We start from the raw sequence: 20004 nt of genomic DNA on the forward strand, positions 1-20004 counted from the left end.
ACCGGCCCCAGTCCGCTTCTGCGGAGGACGCTCGCGGTGGGGGCGGTCCCGTTGCCCGTGGGTTGGGAGTGCTGAGTAGCGCTGTCTTCCCTCGAGCCCGATCCTGGGCCATCATGCGAGAGTCAACCGTTACCGTCAGCCAGCTCGTCACTGGAACCCAAGCAGAGGCGGCCCGGGCTGACCCTGCCCTTCTTCTGGACCGAAGCCACGGGCCGGGGAAGAGGGCGTCCACGTGGACTCACCGTCCTTGGGCCTCGCGCGCGTGTCAGTGCGTGGTGCAGCCGCTGCACACAGTACTGCGCACGTCTAAAGTGAAGGCGTGGCCAGCTTCCACCTGTGCACACTCGGGAGGCCGCCACCGAAATGCAGCCAGTGAGCTGACCCCTCGTCCCTCAAAGCGTGCTCCCGCCCCTTGGGAATGCAGACTCCCTAGCGTCAGCCTCCCCTCTTCCTAGTTCAGCTAGCGGGTTAGTCAGCTTTGTGTGGCTGTGGCGCAGGACCTGGGGGAAGAGGGACAGCCTAGAGAGGGAATGATCTGTTTTGGCTCCTGGTTTCAGAAGTTCCGTCCACTGCCTCCTTTACTTTGGGTCTGAAGTAAAGGCCCATCGTGGTGGAAGGACATGGAAGAGGAAAACGTTCATCTCATGGCAGCCAGGAAACAGAAAGGTAGTAAGATATAGTCCTCAAGGGCACGTCCTGAAAGCCATCACCTCCAACTTGTTCCCACCTCCTAATAAAGACATAGCTATGATTCCCTCAATGGGTTGATCCCATTGATGAGATCCAATCACTTCCCAAAAGCCTTCCCTCTGAACATTGCTGCATTGGGGATTAAGCATTCAACACAGAAGCCTTTGGGGGAGACTTGATATTCAAGTCACAACAGCTGTTCATTTCCATTCCTATATGACTTTTAGAGGAGTTACCTTCTATGTCTAGTTCTCGACACCAACAGATCTACCCAGATGTGCAGCTAAAACCTAGGTCCTGCCTCCCCTCCTTCACAGTGCCTCTGTTCTTTCTAGGAAACCCTCTCCTAGTCAAGGACTCTTCAAAGGCAAGAGAATAAAGGGATTCTTGCAGGGACCATCATTCCCATCAACACACAAAAAGGCCAGAAAAGCTCTTAAAACTACTCACAGATCCTTTGTCTCTTTTCAGCTACCCCATCATTTCTCTGTCCCCTTCAGAGTACAAATCGGAAGAATTGACCATCCTCATTGTCTCTCCACTGTTTTCAAGGTTCATTGATGTCACAGCTGTTTCTTTCATGGTTGAATAATAACTCATTGTTGTGGATGTACATTTTGTTTATTCATTCATTAGTTGATGACATTTGAGTTGATTCTACTTTTTGGCTGTTATGAAGTGCTGCTGTGAATATCAGTGCACAAGTTTTTGTTATGCGTGTTTTCAGTTCTCTTAGGTATTACAACTAGGAGTGGAATTTCTGTGTCATATATTAACTCCATAATTAACATTTTAAGGTTCCGTGAAACTTTTTCAAAGCACCTGTACAATTTATTTAATATGTAAGGATATTGTAGCAATAAATAAGGATTCCAGCTTCATTGTGTCCTTATCAGTGCCTAATACTGTCTTTTGATTATTACTTGCTCATGCAGTAATATCTGGTTGTGGTCTTGATTTGCATTACCTAATAACCAGTGATATTAAGCATACTTTCCTCTGTTTATTGATTAATATTTTCTTTGGAGACATGTTTAGATACATGGCCTGTTTAATATTGGCTCATATTTTTATTGTATTGTGATAGTTCTTTGTGTTACATATGGCTGTCCTTAATAAGCATATTACTTACAAATCATTTCTCCCATTTTGTGAAGTTTTTTTTTTCCTTGATGATGTCAAACTTTCCAAAAAATTTGTAACTTTGATGAAGTGCAGTTTATTTCTAAGAGTTTCATAGTTTAAACTTTAAGTCTTCAAACTTTTTTGTAGATTGTTTGAAAAAGGGATCCACTTCATATCTATTTTCAATTGTCTTTGCACCATTTATTAAAGAATATTCTTTCCCCTGCTGCATTATCTTAGCCCTCTTGTCAAAAGTCAATTGACCTTATGTGCAAGGGTTTATTTTAGGATTCTCAATTCTATTTCTTTGATCTGTGTATCTGTCCTTATGTCAAAACCACATAGTATAGATTAATGGTAGCTTTGTGGTAAAATTTTAAATTAAGTATACATCTTTCAATTTTGTTCTTTTCCCTGTTTTGGCTATTCATTGTTCTTCGTAGTAACATGAATTTTAGTGTTAACTTGTCAATTTCTGCCCTCACCCCAGAAGAAGGAGAAGGGGGAAGGGGGAAGAGGAGGAGGAAGAGAGGGGGAGGAGGAGGAGGAAGAGAGGGGGAGGAGAAGGAGGAGGAGAGGGGGAGGAGGAGGAGGAGGAGGAGGAGGAGGAGGAGGAGGAGGAGGAGAAGCAGCAGCAGCTGAGGTTTTTGATCAAACTAGTTCATTAAATTTGGGGCATATTTCCAAAAATAATTTCCTTACAATCCACAAAGATGAAATGTCTTCCATTTATTCAGATATTCCATAGCTTTCTTCAAAGATTTTTGTAACTTATGGTGTACAAATGATTTTTTGTCAAATTTATTTCTAAGCATTTAATTGTTTTGGTGATCTGGCAACCTTGATGGACTCATTACTCCATCTAATAGTTGCTGTAGATTCCTTAGGCTTTCTATACATAAGATCTTGTTGTTGGCAGAGAGTCCACTCTCCCTTTCTGAACTGGATGTCTGCCCTCCCTTTCTTTTGTCTAATGGCTCTGCTAGAACCTTTAGTACACTTCTAAATGAGGTGTCAAGAATGGGTATTTTTGTTTTCTGCCTGATATTAGGGAGAAAGTTTTCAGTCTTTCACCATTATATAGGATGTAGTCTTTGGGTTTTTCCAAAGATGCCCTTTATCAATTCTTTTATTACTTTATGAGGAAAGTTGCATCTTCTGACTCCTGTGTGTTTTTATCAAGGAAGAGTGTTGTACATGATTTGAGTGTGTGTGTGCGCGTCATACCCAGGGGCATGCTACCACTGAACTACATCCCCAGCCCGTTTTTTTTTTTTTTTTTTTTTTTTGAGAGAGAGAGAGAATTTTAATCTTTTATTTTTTAGTTTTCCGTGGACACATCTCTGCTTGTATGTGGTGCTGAGGATCCAACCCGGGCCGCACACATGCCAGGCCAGCGCATTACTGCTTGAGCCACATCCTCAGCCCCCCCGTTTTAATTTTTTGAGACAGAGTCTCACCAAGTTGCTAACACTGCCCTCAAATTTGTAATTCTTCTGCCTCAGCCTCCCAAATTGCTGGGAATTTCTTTCCCTTTTTTGTAGTGCTGGGGATTGAAGACAAAACCTTGTGCATGCTACAAGCACTCTACCCCTGACCTAATCCCTAGCCTCTGGAAATATTTTTCTTAAACCCTCTTTGGTCTAATATTAGTAGCTCTATTTGAATTATTGTTTACATGGTATATCTTCTCATATTCTTAATCTGTCAACCTATTTGATTTTTAATCTAAAGCATACCTCTTGTAGATAGCATGAAGTTGCATAATTCTTTAAAAATCCATTTTGGTCTAAAAAATAAAAATAAATTTAAGAAATCCACCAGGCATGGTGGTACACACTTGTAATCCCAGTGACCCCAGAAGCTGAGGCAGGGGATCAGAAATTCAAGGCCAGCCTCAGCAACTTAGTGTGACTCTCAACACTTAGTGAGAACCTAATTGGGGATGTAGCTCATGGTAAAGTGCTCCTGGATTCAATCCCCAGTACCCCCTCCTGCAAAATCCACTTTGCCAATCTCTGTCTTTTGATAATGGTGAATGTTTAATCCATTTGCATTAATGAAATCACTGGTAAGACAGTATTTATCTGCCATTCTGTTCTTTGTTTTCTATATCTCATGTCTCCCTCCCCCTTCATTACTGTCTTCTCTTTTCTTATATACTTTATACTTTCTATTTAAACATTTCAGTTTCCTTATCTTTTTGACTATCATGTTAGTCTCTTTGTGGTTGATGTGTCTTGGTGTGGCTCTCTCTGAAACTATCCTATTTAGAATTTATGGAACTTCTTAAATGCATTTTAATTGTGTGTGTGTGTGTGTGTGTGTGTGTATGTGTGTGTGAGAGAGAGAGAGAGAGAGAGAGAGAATCAGAGAAGTTTTTGTCACTATTTCTTCTAATACATTTTTGTTATAAATTGTGTGTGTGTGTGTGTGTGTGTGTGTGTGTGTGTGTTTGGGGGGTACTGGAGACTAAATCCAGGATACTGTACCACTGAGTTATATCCCTAGTACTTTTTAAAAATTTTTATTTTTTGGTAAGTTGCTGAGGCTGGCCTTGAACTTGTGATCCTTATGCCTCAGCCTCCCAGGTCACTGGGATCACAGGCATGTACCACCACACCGGCAGTTAGGCATGTTCATAATACCCAGGAAAGCATGTTGCAGTCCTTAGTCCTCACTTCCTGCCATGTACAGACTCAAGGTCACACAAAAATAAAAGCTGAGGGAATAGTTTTTCCCTGGGCATGCACATAGTCCTATGCCTGCGTGTGACCTTCTGTGTTCTTAGAAATATGTTGAAGCTTCTCAAAACTTCCTATGAACATCTCCTTCCCCAACTTCTCTTTTGGTCAGTTTGCTATTGATCTGATGGTTATAGTTACCTCAGGAAGTTGATGTAAAATAACTGCTGCACTAATTTTCAGCAAGTGTATGCAGGGAAAAGATCATCACCTGGGCAAGCTCTGAACCCCATCAAATAAAGAAACACCAGGAGTGGGGGCTTCATGGAAAACCAGAAATGCCAAGCCGTGGCAGTTCTCTGGTAATGGGGCTTCGAGGAGCTCCAGCCTATTTCTGCCCACTTGATGGCTGCTAGGATGCTGGACTCCTCCGTGGGTTTGTGGATACTGGCTTCTGAGGCTGCCATGGAGCAGGAAGGAGGATGGAAATGAACAAGTTAAAATGTCAAGGCTAAAAGTTAAAAGCTCATGGTTCTTACAGAGAGGCAGCCATGGTTATTAAATAAGTTGTTTTTTTGATTGCTGCTAACCTTTAGTAAATGTCCACACCATGTTGCTGGCGTTCTGTTGCTTTTACGGCAGAGGGAATTTTCAGAGGTTTTTACTCAGCTATTCCGATACAGGACATTGACCTGATGTCCTTTCACATGAATTTTTAAGGAGTTTTGCTGGGACCTTCAAGCTCTCCCACAAAGCATCCTGCCTCACAGGGGTGTGTTTTCCCTGCTTTTAGGGATACTTTAGGGAAAACATCTTCAAAGTTTTATTGCATCTCTGGGGCCAAGGAGAACAGGAGGTTCTTTAAGGAGGGTAAGCTACTGAGAGCAGGTGTGACCAGCTTCTGAGAGGCGTCCTCTAGTGTCTTTGAATGTGCACTCTCAGGCTTCTCAGGATCTGCCTGCCTGGTGCCACGCCTGCTCAACCCTGCACTTTGTCTGCAGGACCTCTGCTGAGCCCCATGGAGTGTGTCATGTCACATCTGAAACTTCTTTGGAGTAGGGTACCTAAGCCAGGGTTTCTGGCTTGGGAAGACCCTCATCTGTGCTAGAAGTCTGTCTATGGAGTATAAGTAGCCCCTGGGGTGAGCCAGCTGTACCCAGGGAGAGCAAAGCATGCCGCCACATTGCATAAGAAGGGACAAGTTAGTGACTGTTTCCACGTGTGAAACCTTGAGGTGTTTGTGCTTCACAGCCACATAAAGACTTGCCCCAAGTGAAACGCTCAGGAAGGAACCTGGGCCTTCCAGCTCATCATGGAGGTTGCCTCCTTTCAGAAGCCCCTCCAACTCCTCCTGACTGTCCTCCACAACCAGGATCCACACAATACACAAGACGTGTGAAAAGTGGGGAACAGATTTCAGCACTTGAAATGGCTTTGATGATTCACCCCAGAGCAGTTCTAAAGGACAATCTGTTGGCTGATGTAATGAGCAATGTCCTGGGGTCAGCAGACTATGGCCACATCTGGCTTGGTTGTGTGTGGTCTATGAGCTTAGACTAGTTTTTCTGCTTTTTATAAGTTTGGGGGGAAAACCCAAAACATATGCAACAGAGACCCCACACAGCTTGCAACGCCTAGGGATTTACTAGCTGCTTGTTTATAGGGCAAGTTTGCCTCCCCCTGGATAATGGTGTCATGGATTTAAATAGTGAGGGACATCCTAGGACAGCCAACACTACAGTAAATGACAGACACATGGGGGCAAAAACACTTGGAATATCTTTAATGCACCAGGCATTTTAGACATCCATAAAATCACCTCATTTCAGAAATCATGTCCTCTTAGGTACAGAGTCTGTGTTCAGGACCAGAGACACATATACTACTGAGTTCTCGATGGCACCCACGTGCTACATGTGACCCACTTTGGCACCTTGTGCTGGGTAGCAGAGCCACCCCCACCACAGGGCTTCATCCATGCCTGCAGACACCTCAGCTGTTAATGAACACACCTGTGGCTTCATTAACACCTGCTGGTTCTGTGGATCCCAGTACACTTCTAGCCCTCCCTGATATCCCATACATGTGACCATCAGCCTGAGGAGCGTAGTGACACATCATGTCAGCTGGTACATGGGCAGCACCTGCTCCGCTCCATCTGAACACTGAGGCACTTAGATGCTCTTGGTGAAATGGAGCTTATAGTTATCTTAGGAGTAAAGTGTGAGGGAAGAGGCTTTTTTTCTCATAATTAAAACTTCAGCACATATTTAGATTTATAAAGTCACATGTTTACATTTCCCCACCAAGGATTCATGCACTGTTGACGTGAATGAAAGCATGTTTGAATTTCCAAATGCTGTGATGGAAGCAAACAGAACCTGCTTAGACAATACCGGCTTGTGCCATGAATACATCAGTGTCTGACTGTTCTGAAAGAAATGCTCATTTCCAAAATGAATTTTCTAAGAAGCCTTGTGTGATTCTTCCAAGCTAATCATGCTTTTCTCCTTCCTCCTCAAGCAGTGGCTCCAGGCATCTCAAGACATCTTGCTGCCTGAGGCTCTGACAGAATTGGCCAAGGTGGGGGGGGGGTGCCAGCATTCTCTGCCAGCTCCCAGGTGTCTCCAGCATGAGAACCCTGGTGCTCTTCTGGTTCTCATTCATCCTCATGACAAGCCCTGATCCTCGGGTCGGGCTGCAGTCTCTTCCATGAGATAAGAAACTAAGGCACAGAAAGGTAACAGGCTCAATGGACACTGTGCGATCAACGACAGAGCCAAGGTCGGCATCAAGGTGTCCTAATAAGCAGCGCCGCCTCCCCAGCATCTGGACTAAGGAACAAAGCCACTGGGGAGCCAGGTGTGTGGCCTTCTGTGCCAAGGATGGCATGGAGGGACATGGGGCAGCTCTGAGCCAACCTCCCACCTGATACAGAAGAGATACATAAAAGAGATCCGTATCTGAAACCCTGTGAGGGACCCACCACAAGGACCTCTTTTACCTAAAGCCTCACCTCCCTCAAATGCATGTGTGAATTCAGGTTTCTTAGAAGCCCTGCCAGGAGTCGCACTCCTCCTGATAGCTGATCCCTTAGCTCCCTCATGGCAAGAGCTGCAGAACTTTCCCATGCCCCTGACTTGAGTCCCAGTGCATACAAAACCTCCACAGTCCTGTAGACCTGCCAGGGCCCCAGCACCCTCCACTTTCTAAGTGGACATGCATCTTCTCTCTGCCTTCTCAGAACTCCCAGACACCAGCCCCTCGGCTGCCTCACCACTGGCTGTGTGAGTTCACTCTGGATGTTCCAGGGGACCAGGAGGACTTTCACTTTGTAATTCCAAATCACCAGCTGAGCGGAGTCAAGCCAGCCGGGAGGCAACTTCAATGTATCACCTTCCCGTCCCACACCCACTGCTACACCTATGAAATCAGTCTTAATCACTATTCCTTTTTTGTCGCCATAAGCTCCCACATCTCATCATACCTGAGGAGGCGACATTATTCCTTCTCCTTCTTAAAGTCACCTGACTACAGAAACTGCCAAGTAACAATGAATAATGGAAGACAGCACACCCCAGGAAAGCTTTCCACACATCTGCTGTGACTTCCCGAATACTCTAAGCTCACACTGAACACAAACGACGTCTTGCTCCCACTCTGTCAATCGACCCATTACTTGGAAACCACATCTGAATGAACTGTTTGTGGAGGCCTCCCAGATGCTGTGTCCAGCTCTAAACCACACCTCACCCATCTGCAGGACAGATGCTCAGAAACTGTCCCTGCAGCTCCAGGGACTGCTTGGAGCACAGGAGAACATAAGAGGGAATGCCACCTCCCTCCGGCCAGGGCCACCTGGAGAGTGGAACTCTCCCTTCTCCAACCCTTGGAGAGGCTTTACAAAGGTTAAAAAAAAAAAAAATAGACTGAAGGAAAGGGAACTCAGCAAATGTGCATCTAGAATTCTCGTTATACAATGATAAGTGAGAACCATGTCCAAAGACCCCGTCCACCCACCCCACCTATTAAGTAAAGCACGATATGTTTTTCCTCTCATGCTTATTTGATGCTTACAGGATTGGCAGACTGGCTGCTTTGTTTCTAAAACATGCAGAGAGCAGACTGACAGCAGTCTGGGCTGTTCAGTGCCTAATCCCAGGACCCCCAATCCAAACGCCACCAGGAAGGGGACGAGAAAACCGCCTCCCTGAGACACTATGCAGGGCACAAAACTAAGGACAGTTGGTGCATGCGTGTCCAGAGTTTAGTGGGGCGGAACGAGGTGGAGGAGATGAGCAGGGAGCGCACGGGCTATCTCCAGAACGCAAGAAGGGCCACTGTGTCCCAGCACAGCGGGCTGCAGCAATGCTCAGAGGTCAGGTCGCAGCAGGTGGAAGGACCCCGCCGAGGCCGCAGCGCCTGCCATCCCGGGAGGAGAGGCTCTGTGCCCAGGGCCAAGTACGGAAAGACCTGCAAAGAAGAGCACACTCAACAGCCAGATACCGATGGTGCCCCTCGGAAGGCTGGCCTGCTCCTCCCTCAGGGACATCTGCTTCAGGTCCCGAAAGCCTCCGCGGCTCTGTGGAGCGCTCCGCTTGGGCAGCGCCCTGAGCAGCCCGTGGGGGCTCTCCGGAGTAGCCTTCTCTTATCACGCCCGTGCCAGGGCTCTCTCTTCCCATCTCCATCCTGTCCTTCACAACTTGATGAAAGTGGTCGGCTGAGGCTGAGGCTGAGGCTGAGGCTGAGGCTGTTGCTCCACGTCTGGGGGCGGGAAGACGCTGGATATGGCTATGTCCACGATGCCCTGGCACAGTTCTGCGTAGAGCTTCCTGGAACGAGTTTCAGAAACGTCACTGAGGATGTTCATCAACGTGCAAGGGAAAAACAAAGGCTTCTCTCGTGTTTTTTTTTTTTTTTTTTTAAACCAAGCTCTGCCCTAGAAATCCCATCTCATGACCATCATTATAAAACTGGCTTCCGCCACATAGACAAATAACTCAGGAGGCAGCGCATGTAGGCAAAGAATTCTCTCAAAAGCTGTGTGTGCCTATAATCCCAGTTGCGCAGGAGGCTGAGGCAGGAGGATCACAAGTTCAAACACAGCCTCAGCAATCTACCGAGGTCCTAAGCAACTCAGTGAGATCCTGTCTGTAAAAAAAAAAAAAAAAAAAAAAAAATACAAAAAAGGGCTGGGATGTGCTCAGTATTAAGTGTCCCTGAGTTCTCCCAATGCCAAAAAAAAAAAAAAGGTAATGAATTAGCTCAACAAATAGCTTCTTTTTCTTTTTATTTTTTTTCTTTGTAGTTGTAGATGGACAGTATGCCTTTATTTTACTTGTTTATTTTTAAGTGGCGCTAAGGATTGAACCCTGTGCCTCACGCATGCCAGGCAAGTGCTCTGCCACTGATCTACAGCTCCAAAGGCCCGCCGGGTGAACTGATCAGACAACTCCTGTTCTAACCACAGGGAAGACAGGCAATTTCAACAGCATGAGAGCCATCTGCCCTTCCAGGAGAGGACCCACCTCAGCTTCCCCTTCTCCTCCTCCTCCTTGGTGAACAAGTGAACAGGCATTGAAGAGACACTTCTTTCAGCACAAGAACAAGACCTCAGGGCCCTGGCTCCTACCTCAGCCAGGAGGCTCAGGTAGCCTCCAGGCCCAGCTCACTGTAAGACCCCACCCTATGCAAAATCATGTACCAAAAAGACAGCATCTGGGCTGGGGTTGTGGCTCAGTGGTAGAGCGCTTGCCTCACATGTGTGACGCACTGGGTTTGATTCTCAGCACCACATACAGATAAATGAATGCAATAAAAGTCCATCACCAACTAAAAAAAAAATTTAAAAAGACAACATCTGTTCACTTTTCTATTGCTATACTTGAAATATACTCATAATACTATAACCTGGGTAGCATCTGTCTCCTTCCTCAAGTGGACTTCCTTGGGGACACCCTTCTTTACCTGTCCCCGACACCCTGCCACTCCCACCAAGACCGAGCAGAGGGACTCCAGCAGACATGGAGTGGTGGCTGGGGAGCCAGGGAGAAGAACCCAGAAAAGACAGAGCACTGATGCAAGCTGTGAGGCCTGGGGCCCTGCTCCGCACGGCTCTTCAGGGAAGCGGGGAGTCTCCACTGGAACACAGGGCTGCTGCTGGTGGGCAGGACGTCGGAGCACTGCCTCACACTCTGGGTTAACTGGGGAGAAGTTGCTGTTCCTCCACCCTCCCCTTTGGGTGTTGAGAGCCATCTGTGGACTATGTGTGGACCAAACAGGCATCACAGCCAGAAAATAGGAAAATCTGGTATTATGGGACTTAACAGCGGCAATACTGCTTAAAGATGGCCCAGACACTCAGCTCTGCCAGGTCCCACACAGCACGGGAAATGGATGGGGTGACCTGCTGGAGCCCCATAGCCTCTCAGAGATGGGGGTAGCCTGCCAAGATGCCAATCAACCTGCTGACTGCAAAACCCCATGAAGCAAGACTCCACCCCTGAAACCTCATCCCTGCCCTTGACATACCCCCTTACACTGACGGAGCCATTTTCTAGTTGTTCAGCTCCCGCTCCTATGAAGGCTGGACCTATCAGGGCCTCCATGCCTTTTAAAACTGTAATTCTCACTTTGTCTTTTATTTCTTCACTAATTATTTCAGACTTTATTTTCTCAGATGGCTTAGCCCCTCCTGAGCAGGAAAAATTACCAAGCAAGATGCTGGCCGCCTCAGGATAACAGGGTATCCATCCTTAACTCCTCATGGGGTAAAAGAGGCACACTAGCCTTCCAGTACCGCTGCCGGGGCCCTGCTCAAGGGTTTTCACTCTATAGAAGGGTACCACTTTGGTGGGAACTGCTTCATTAATATACAAATAAGCTTCAAGAATAAACCAAAACAGAATCATTCCCCCTCCACCCGGCAGGGTCCCCTTCTTTTTTTTTCTACACATTATACTTGTACGTCTGACTGCATTCTACATCCTGTTCCCTGACCCACCACCAAGATGCAATGGCACCCTTGACTTCAGTACATACCATGGCACTCAGAGGCCCCATCTGGACACTCTCAAAGCTCTCCATAGAGAGCCCACTCCACTGCCCCCATCTCCGCTGATGTGTAAGGATGGGCCAAACATAAGTAAATCTCCCACCAAAGCTACTAGGTAGTAGAAAGGTGATATTACGATGTCTCTACTGCAATTACTAACTCGTGGAGGAGCAGTGCTACCCAGGAACACGTGTCTGTTCATCCAACCATCGCTTATAGAGAACTGAGTGCCCGGCAGTGCTGGGCTCCAAAACTGAGTGATAATAAGAACCCAGGCCACCCCCTCATGGTCTATGCCACCTAGAAAGGAACAGAAGCTAGTCAACTTGGTGGCAATTGCCACATGAAGGGAATTACTAAGACTCTGGCTGGAGGATATTGGGATTGTCCAGGGACAGCTCCTTGAGATGCCATTTTGGCAGAGAAGGAGCTGGTCCTGGTGAGACTGGTGGTGGTGGAGGGGGTTCTATATAGGGATTATAGCCAGCACAGAGGCCCCCAAAGCTGGACAGTGGGCAGCAGCCCTCAGGATGGGGAGGGCGGGGTCTGGTTCTAATCTCAGGTGCAACCCGAGATCTGGTTTCCATGTTTCCACTCTGGCTGCACTGGGGAGGGGGTATTTTATGGCGCAGTGCAGAAGTGCAGACCGAGGGGGCTCTTTGGAACAGCCTCCGTGGTGATGGGAGATGACCTGCCAGAGCATCAGTACTGGTGGCAGAGGAAGGCAGAGGACAGGGAGGTGGGAGGCAGAGCCCATGGCTCAGGGGGCAAAGCTGAGGGTGCCGGCAGGGGAGGAAGGATCTGTGTCCACTTCCCACTTAGACTGTGGGGATAGGGTGGTGGCCTTCCAGCCCCAGAGGCGAGGTAGTCTGTGGAGAGGAGGGTGAAGGAGCTGCCTACGACATCCTCCCCAGGATCCGACATCCTCCCAGGAATGAAGAGCTGAGACAATCTGTGTGGGAGGAGCCAGGCAGCAAGATGAGGGAGTAGGAAGGGCAAGAGGTGGGAGGGCAGCGCAGAGCATGGAACAGGGCGACTCTGACAGAAGGACACAGGAGATGCAGGGCCCACTACCACGGAGGTGGAGAAGGGGAGCGTGAAGACCTTCTGCTCCCACCCCCAGGGGACTTCAGTTCCCACTGGGCCTTCGGCTCAGTCATACCCCTTGACCCTCCTCCTCGCTTTCGTCCTGGTGGTACCTGTACCTGGCCCCTCACCTTGCCCACAGCTCCTCTCCACTGAGGTCTGGGCCAGGGTCTCTGCTCCCTCGCCAGGGTGCGCGACCTAGGGAGCCTATGTCAGCTACAGGGAGTGACAGGTAGGTGGAACCACACCTGTCAGTCATCAGGCAGGTGGCCAAGGCTGGCCCTTAAACCACAAATGGTTCACGCTGCTTATTGGAAAATCACCTCCATTTCCCCAACTAGGGACACGGAGCCATGAGAGGGTCATACTGGCATGAAAGCGGGTCTTCAGAGGCGTCAGGACCACGGGGATTCGGTCCCCTTGACCTGCCCCATACCTGGGTCCTTCCACAGAAGGTCCCAACGTGCTTCCCACCTCCACCTTTCACCCCTCCACACACGGCGTAAGTACTGCTGCTGAGAGAAGGAACGGGAGACTCCGGGCAGCTTCTGTCCACCTGAGCATCTCCCAGAACTGCCCGGAGCCCAGCACAGGGCGCTGTCCCCCTGGACGCCGCCTCCCGTCTGCAAGCTGTCCCCACACCCTCTGGGGCCCCAACACTCTCTCCTTGCGTGCCAGCTACCGCTCCATGGCGTCCAGGTGCCTTCTCAGACAACCACCTGCCTGGTTGCCCCTGAACCTCCCGTCTCTCCTCCTGGCAGGACCCTGCCCATGCCACCTGCCACATGAGAGGGTCGCTCTGCCACTATTAGTTTTGCTGCAAGCTCTCGTGGCATCTGCCACCCACCTGGCGACCACATGAGAAAATGGGCAAGCAAATGGCAGAGCTAAGCCCCCCATCAGCCAGCTCCTCCCCAAGACCCCTGTCTGCGTGGCACACCCTGGGGCAGCAGCAAAGAGTCAGTATGAACCTTCAGTCAAACTATCCCAAGTGCACGACCACCCCGCCCTCCCCAGCACACCCTCTGGCTTACTGAGCACAAGCGGGGGCGCCATTGACCTCGATGAGCCAGACCTTCAGCTCCTCATCCACCATGAAGTCGAAGCCAAAGAGCTGGAAGCTCTGGTAGGGCAGGTATTTGGTGCTGATGGCTGGCTCCACGCTCAGGAGGCAGCTCCTGCAGGGAGAGGAGGGGAGCTTGCTGAGCGGCGGGTGGGTGCGTGGAGGACTGACTGTCAGCTGCATATGAACATCAGCTTCAACCGAACCCTCCCTTCAACATTAACCCAAGAGGTCATTCAGAGCAGGCTACTCAGCAGGCAGGTTACTGGAATCTGCACCCATGTTCTCCAGGTAAAGGCTGCTGTCCCAGGCCTGGTAGGCAGCTCAGCACAAGGCACTGATGCCTCTGTGACCACAGATGCCACCAACTGGGGGCTGCCGCCACATGTGTCCTGTACTTCCGCCTGTAAAATATGATTCTCCTTTTTTGGAGAGCGACATTTGCAGAAAGAAGGCTGGCCTCATTCATTTCTTTTGCTAGCTCTGGTTCTACAGCCCAATTATTGCTAATTAAAGGATTTCAGAGCTGTCCACATTAACACTAAATGCTGAGATACAGCACTGAGTTACTATCAGCATCAACTACTATTTGAAAATACTAATGGATTTCAGAGACTCAGAAAGAAGTTGAAAGTGAATCTCAGGAACATGAGTCTGCAGTCAGGCTATAATGTGGGACAAGTTCTTTTATATTTTTGTTGTCATTGCTGTGGTATCAGGGACTGAACCCCAGGGCACTCGACCACTGGGTTCCATGCCCAGCCCTTTTTATCTTTCATTTTGAGGCAGGATCTTGCTCAGTTGCCCAGGTTGGCCTTGAACTTGCAATCCTCCTGCCTCAGCCTCCTGAGTCGCTGGGATCACAGGTGTATGCTACTACACCTGGTATGTTCTTAACCTTTCTAAGCCAAACATTGATTTCCTTACCTATGACATAAGGAAAATATCACCTACATCTACTGTTGAGAGTTCACTGAGATAATGCTCTAAGGAACCTGGCCCAACTCTGGTACCTACAATCCACTTAATAAACATTACTCTTAAGAACAGCACATTTCATTAACTCACCAATAGTAACAATAACACATTTATTATTTCTAGATGACTCCATCCTCTAGTACAAACATCCCAGGAACCTTCGGCTGTTCTGTTTTATGAAGATCTTTCTGACTTTTCCCTCCGCTGGATGTGGCAAAATGTTTACCCTAGTAAATAAAATGTGTTCTGGTGACTCTGGTATCACCAGAGACAACCGTCCATCAGCTGTAGGTTTAGAAGGGAAGGGGCTTCCTCGTGACCAACTCTAAGATACATCCTCACATGACTTCAAGAGGAACTGAGGCCTTGAACGTAGGCCAGGTCTTATTCCCAGTCTTCCTCCAATAGCCACCCCCAATTTCGATCTTCTTTTCTTTCTTTCTCACCCAAAGAGAAAACTGTTTCTACAGATGTCTAAACCTTTGAAATCCATTTTGGGAAGGTTAGCCATCCACCTTTTTTTTTCCTTTTCCTGGTACCAGGGATTGAACCAGAGGGGCTTAATCACTGAGCCACATCCCAGCCGTTTTTATGTTTTATTTTGAGACAGGGTCTTGCTAAATTGCTCAGGGCCTCGCTAAGCTGCTGAGGCTGGCTTTGAACTTGTGAATCTCTTGCCTCAGCTCCAGAGTCATTGGTATCACAGGCATGTGCCACCATGCCCTAGCCATGAATTTTTAACCCAGGCTGGCAAATCGCACATCACATTTTAAAACATAATGGCCCGGGCATGATGGGGCACACTCACTGTCCCAGCTCTTCGGGAGGCCCAGGCTGGAGGATCAGTTAACCTGGGAGTTTTGAGACCAGCCTGGGCAACACAGTGGGACCCTGCTTCAAAACACATCTTATCTCTGCTCTAGGAGAGAATACCCAAAGATATTTTAATTAAAATAGCCTTTCAAATGTTATGATTAAGAAAAGTTTAATAGATGAGACAGACCAACAATTGAGAAGTATAAAAAGTAAAAATAGCATTACACTCTCCAAGGAAAAGAAAAACGGAGCCAGGGCCAAACAAAAGCGAAACCTTGGGCTTCATCTGCCGGGAGCTCCAGATGGATGGTCGGTGAATCGCAGTTTTTCATCCTCATACTCTGCATCTTTTTTTGGCTGGAGTGGGCAGGCAGGGGAGGGTGACTAAGGAGAGAACCTCAGAGTGGTGCAGGGATGCTACGCAGCACGCAGGTGGGGGGCAGTCAGGGGGACGGGGGGGGGGGGGTAGGGGGCGTGGGGGGGGAATGCTGTTCAGAGCACCTGGAGGCAGCACTCCCTGAAAAGCAGGAGCAGCCAGGGAGAGCGTTGTGCTTCCACACACCCCCTGACTAAACAGGAATCCTTCCCCCTGCACAGCTTATTTATCTGGTATCAGAATTTTAATCATCTGTAATCCCTGAAAAAAAAAAAAATGGGACTCCAAGCCCTGAATTCTTCTGCGGGACTCTGTAAGAAGACATCAAGGGAAGTCTTGGGCACTGCGACAGGGCAGCAGTGACAAGGCAGATGAACAGACTAAAACATAAGGGAGACCCAGGAACAGACCCTCTGGCAACTGGCCCCGACTGGTAACTCAGGGTCTGCACAGGGCAATGGCAGGGGCAAATGGTCTTGGCTCCCTAAGATATCCTTGTGGAAAAGCAAGAGGCCTGACACTGAACAATCCCAGGCAGATTGTAGGTCTAAAATATAAGAAGTCAAACCCAGAAGCTGTCAGTTATAGAAGGATAAACTCTGGGATATTCACATGGTGGAATATTACACAGCAGCAAAGAAGGACCAACTACTGCTCTGTGCAACAGTGTGGGCCACACCACACCACAGGCTACATATAGTCTCTGTTGCATAACAGAGTCAAACACCAATGAGTTCACACAGAGACCATGTAGCACTCCACTCACATAAGCTTTAAGAACAAGCAAAAAGGAACCTATGGTGACAAAAGTCAGAAGAGTGGCTATCTTTGGCAGAGAGTACATTTTTTAAGGGGGTTCAGAGGTGCTGTAAATGATTTAGATCTTAATTTGCATCACAGTTCAGAAAGTGTGTGCATAATTAAAAACTTATAAAATAGCACACTTTTTCGTTTAAAAAAATCCTTGACTGGATTTAGTAAACTGTAATAAATTAGTATTAAAAAATTATTTCAAGGCATATTAAGAAATAGACTAAGAGAAAAAAAAATAGATACAGACTTAGACATCAGGGGCAGGCAGATGTTTTTTACAAAGGACCCAACAGTAAATATCTTAGGTTTTGCAGGCTACATATAGTCTCTGTTGCATAAGCTTTTCTGTCTCCTTTTTCTTCCTCTCTTTCTTTTATAATCCTTAAAGTTTTTATTTATTTATGTGGCACTGGGATAAAAGCTAGAGCTGTTCTACCACTGTGCTGTACTCACAACCCTTTTTATTTTTTATTTTGAGACAGAGTCTTGCTAAGTTGCCAGGTTTGCCTGGAACTTGCCATCCTCCTGCCTCAGCTTCCCAAGTAGCTGGGATTATAGGTGTGCACCATCCTGCCTGACTACACTATGTAAAAAATAATTCAAAAAACATTCTTAGCTCATAGACCTTAAGAAAACAGGCATTTAGCCAGGTCCAGCCCCCAGGGCACAGGCACTAGCCAGGGGTAGTCCAGATTTTGTAGTTATCAGACAAGGATGTTAAAGAATTGCCAATGACAAATTCAAGAAAATAAGAGAGAAGTGGGAGCATCTCATGAGAACTGTAGCTTGAAAGAAAAGAAGCAAATGCAAACCTGAGAACTAAGCCCAATAACGAGAGGCGTGAACTCAACAGGGGAGACTAACAGCAGATTCCGAAAGCTTTTAACTCTTTAAAATGTCTTGACAGGTTTTGATAGCAAACAAAAATTGGGAGAAAAGCAGGAGTGGGACCGTCAGGAGAGAAAGTGGCACAGGAAAGTCACAGGAGTGGGACGCCAGAGCAGGAGCAGGAACAGGAAAACCACACACCGGTCTCAGCAAAATCCGTAAAAATCAGCAAAGAGGAAACACAAAAGCAGAAAGATGGCGACAGGAGCAGCACTGTGCTTCCTGCTGGCTTCTCAGAGGAAGGATCAGAGCCAGGTGACGATGACATGCCACCTTCAAATTGTTAACTGCCAACTGGACATGGATTTCCAGAGAAAAATGTTCTCAAACAACAAACGAAAGACAGCATCATCATAACAACTGAGATAATCCATCACAAGCAGACCTTATTTTTTAAGTGCTAAAACAACCAGGCACAATGGCACATGCCTGTAATCCTAGCAACTCAGGAGGCTGAGGCATGAGGTGAAAAAATGCCCACTGTCAGAAAAAATGCCCATTTATTGAGGAACAGCTCTGCATATTTATAGAGCCGGGGGTGGTTTGATAGTTGGCATGGGGTGCTTTTTGATTGGTGGGTAAGGATCAGGTGAGCAGCAGGGCTAGTCTGATTGGTGGGTAAGGATCAGGTGAGCCAGCAGGGCTAATCTGATTGGTGGGTAAGGATCATGTGAGCCAGCAGGGCTCACCATTGGACGGCTCTTCTTGGGGGATGGGGAAGTTAGTCTTTGGAGCCAGGGCAACTCCCAACATGAGGACCACAAGTTCAAGGCCAGCCTCAGCAACTCAGCCAGACCCTGTCTCAAAAATAGACAGGGTGGGGGTGTGGCTCAGTGGTAAAGCACCCCTGGGTTCAAGCCCAGCACCTAAAAAAAATTCATATGTATGTATGTGTGTGATACTGATGAACACCCAATGCTCCTCCCAGTGTCTTAGCCCCTGCTTCCCCGCCAGAGGAAACCGCGGCCCTCATTGACTTTGCTCTGCATTCCTGGTTTCTCCTCCTGCTTCTGCCAGACCCGCACAGTCCTCTACGTAATGCAGCAGGGCTGCCTGCTCAATGCATGCTCTTCAGCTCGTTCCAAAGGGATCAGTCTGTGTGTATCTTGCACCCAGCTTGTACTTCTGGCTTCACATTATGTTTGTGTAAATCTCATAAAAATATCCTTCAGGAATAAGCTGAAATAAACACATTCTCAGATGATGGGAAACTAGGATTTATCACCAGCAAAACTGCTTCAAAAGTCTGAAGGAAAATTATGTCAGAGAAAAATTCAGAACTGAAGGAAGAGCAAAAGAAATGAGAAGAGTCTGAGGAAACAGAAAAGAATATTTCCTCCTCTTATCTGGATTTATATAGAGTTTCACTTATATAAAAATTCAACCTGAAAATCTAACACGTCTGGAAATACATATAACTGTTGATAGCAAATAACATGCGCAGTAGATTTCAGTAAAATCACAATAGAGGGCAGAGTTACTGAACTGGAAGTTTATTTGAAGTGGTGAATTACTGATTCTAGAAAGGCTGTGAAATATTAGGTATGTAGTTAATCCTTAGATCAGCCACTAAAGACAAAACAAAACAAAAAACCAAAGAGAGATAGCCAGCCAGCGTGGTGACACATGCCTGAGATCCCAGTGGCTCGGGAGGCTGAGGCAGAAGGATCACAAGTTCAAAGGCGGCCTCAGCAACTCAGCAAGACCCTGTCTCTAAATAAAAAATAAAGAGGGGAATGTGGCTCAGTGGTTAAGCATCCCTGGGTTCAACTCCTGGTACAGAAGAGGGAGGGAGACAGCCAAACACTCAGCAGAAAAATTAAAATGAATAAAATAACATACAAATAATTCAAAAGAAAGCAGGAAAAGGAGAGGTTAAAAAAAGACAAGACAAACAGACAATAGGTGATAAGATGGTAGATGTGCTCCCAACCAAACCAATAATTACATTGTTTAAAAGGTATCAACTAATTAAAAGAGTTTCGTATTAGAGTAAGATTAAAAAAAAAAAAAAAAAAAAAGCAGCCAGGTGCAATGGCGCACGCCTGTATTCCCAGTGGCTTGGGAGGCTGAGGCAGGAGGATGGCGAGTTCAAAGCCAGCCTCAGCAACAGCAAGACACTAAGCAATTCAGTGAGACCCTGTCTCGAAATAAAATACAAAATAGGGTTGGGGATGTGGCTCAGTGGCCAAGTGTCCCTGAGTTCAATCCTTGGTACCAAAAAAAAAAAAAAGATTGAAAACTCAACCATATATAGAAAATAAAAGGTAAAAATAAAGGAGTGGGATGAAACACACCACGGAAACATGAATCAGAAGAAAGCAGGAGGCCGTGACCCAAATCAGACAGAATAAACAAGGACCCCCAGAGACACAGACAGTTACACACTGACAGATGGCCAGTTCAAAGAGGGACAGTCCTAAACACAGGT

General features: G+C 47.2%; 1 protein-coding gene and 1 long non-coding RNA gene across 2 annotated transcripts in view; one reads left to right on the top strand and one right to left on the bottom strand.

Moving 5' to 3' along the window:
• Window positions 1-11: 11 nt before the first annotated feature.
• On the top strand, window positions 12-1303 carry LOC143380447 (uncharacterized). Its single transcript, XR_013088636.1, has 2 exons — window positions 12-666; window positions 1162-1303. It is a non-coding gene; the product is annotated as an uncharacterized LOC143380447 (long non-coding RNA).
• A 4962-nt stretch (window positions 1304-6265) lies between these two features.
• The window catches only part of Ttl (tubulin tyrosine ligase), a 34015-nt gene continuing 20276 nt past the window's right edge, over window positions 6266-20004 (bottom strand). The window contains exons 6-7 of the mRNA XM_076832637.1: window positions 13674-13817; window positions 6266-9331 (exon numbers count right to left, since the gene is read on the bottom strand). Coding sequence (XP_076688752.1) covers window positions 9196-9331; window positions 13674-13817 — 280 coding nt within the window. The 3' untranslated portion in view covers window positions 6266-9195. The remainder of the gene's footprint in view (window positions 9332-13673; window positions 13818-20004) is intronic.

This window comes from Callospermophilus lateralis, chromosome 14, assembly GCF_048772815.1.
Source record: "Callospermophilus lateralis isolate mCalLat2 chromosome 14, mCalLat2.hap1, whole genome shotgun sequence".
Classification (NCBI taxonomy): domain Eukaryota; kingdom Metazoa; phylum Chordata; class Mammalia; order Rodentia; family Sciuridae; genus Callospermophilus; species Callospermophilus lateralis.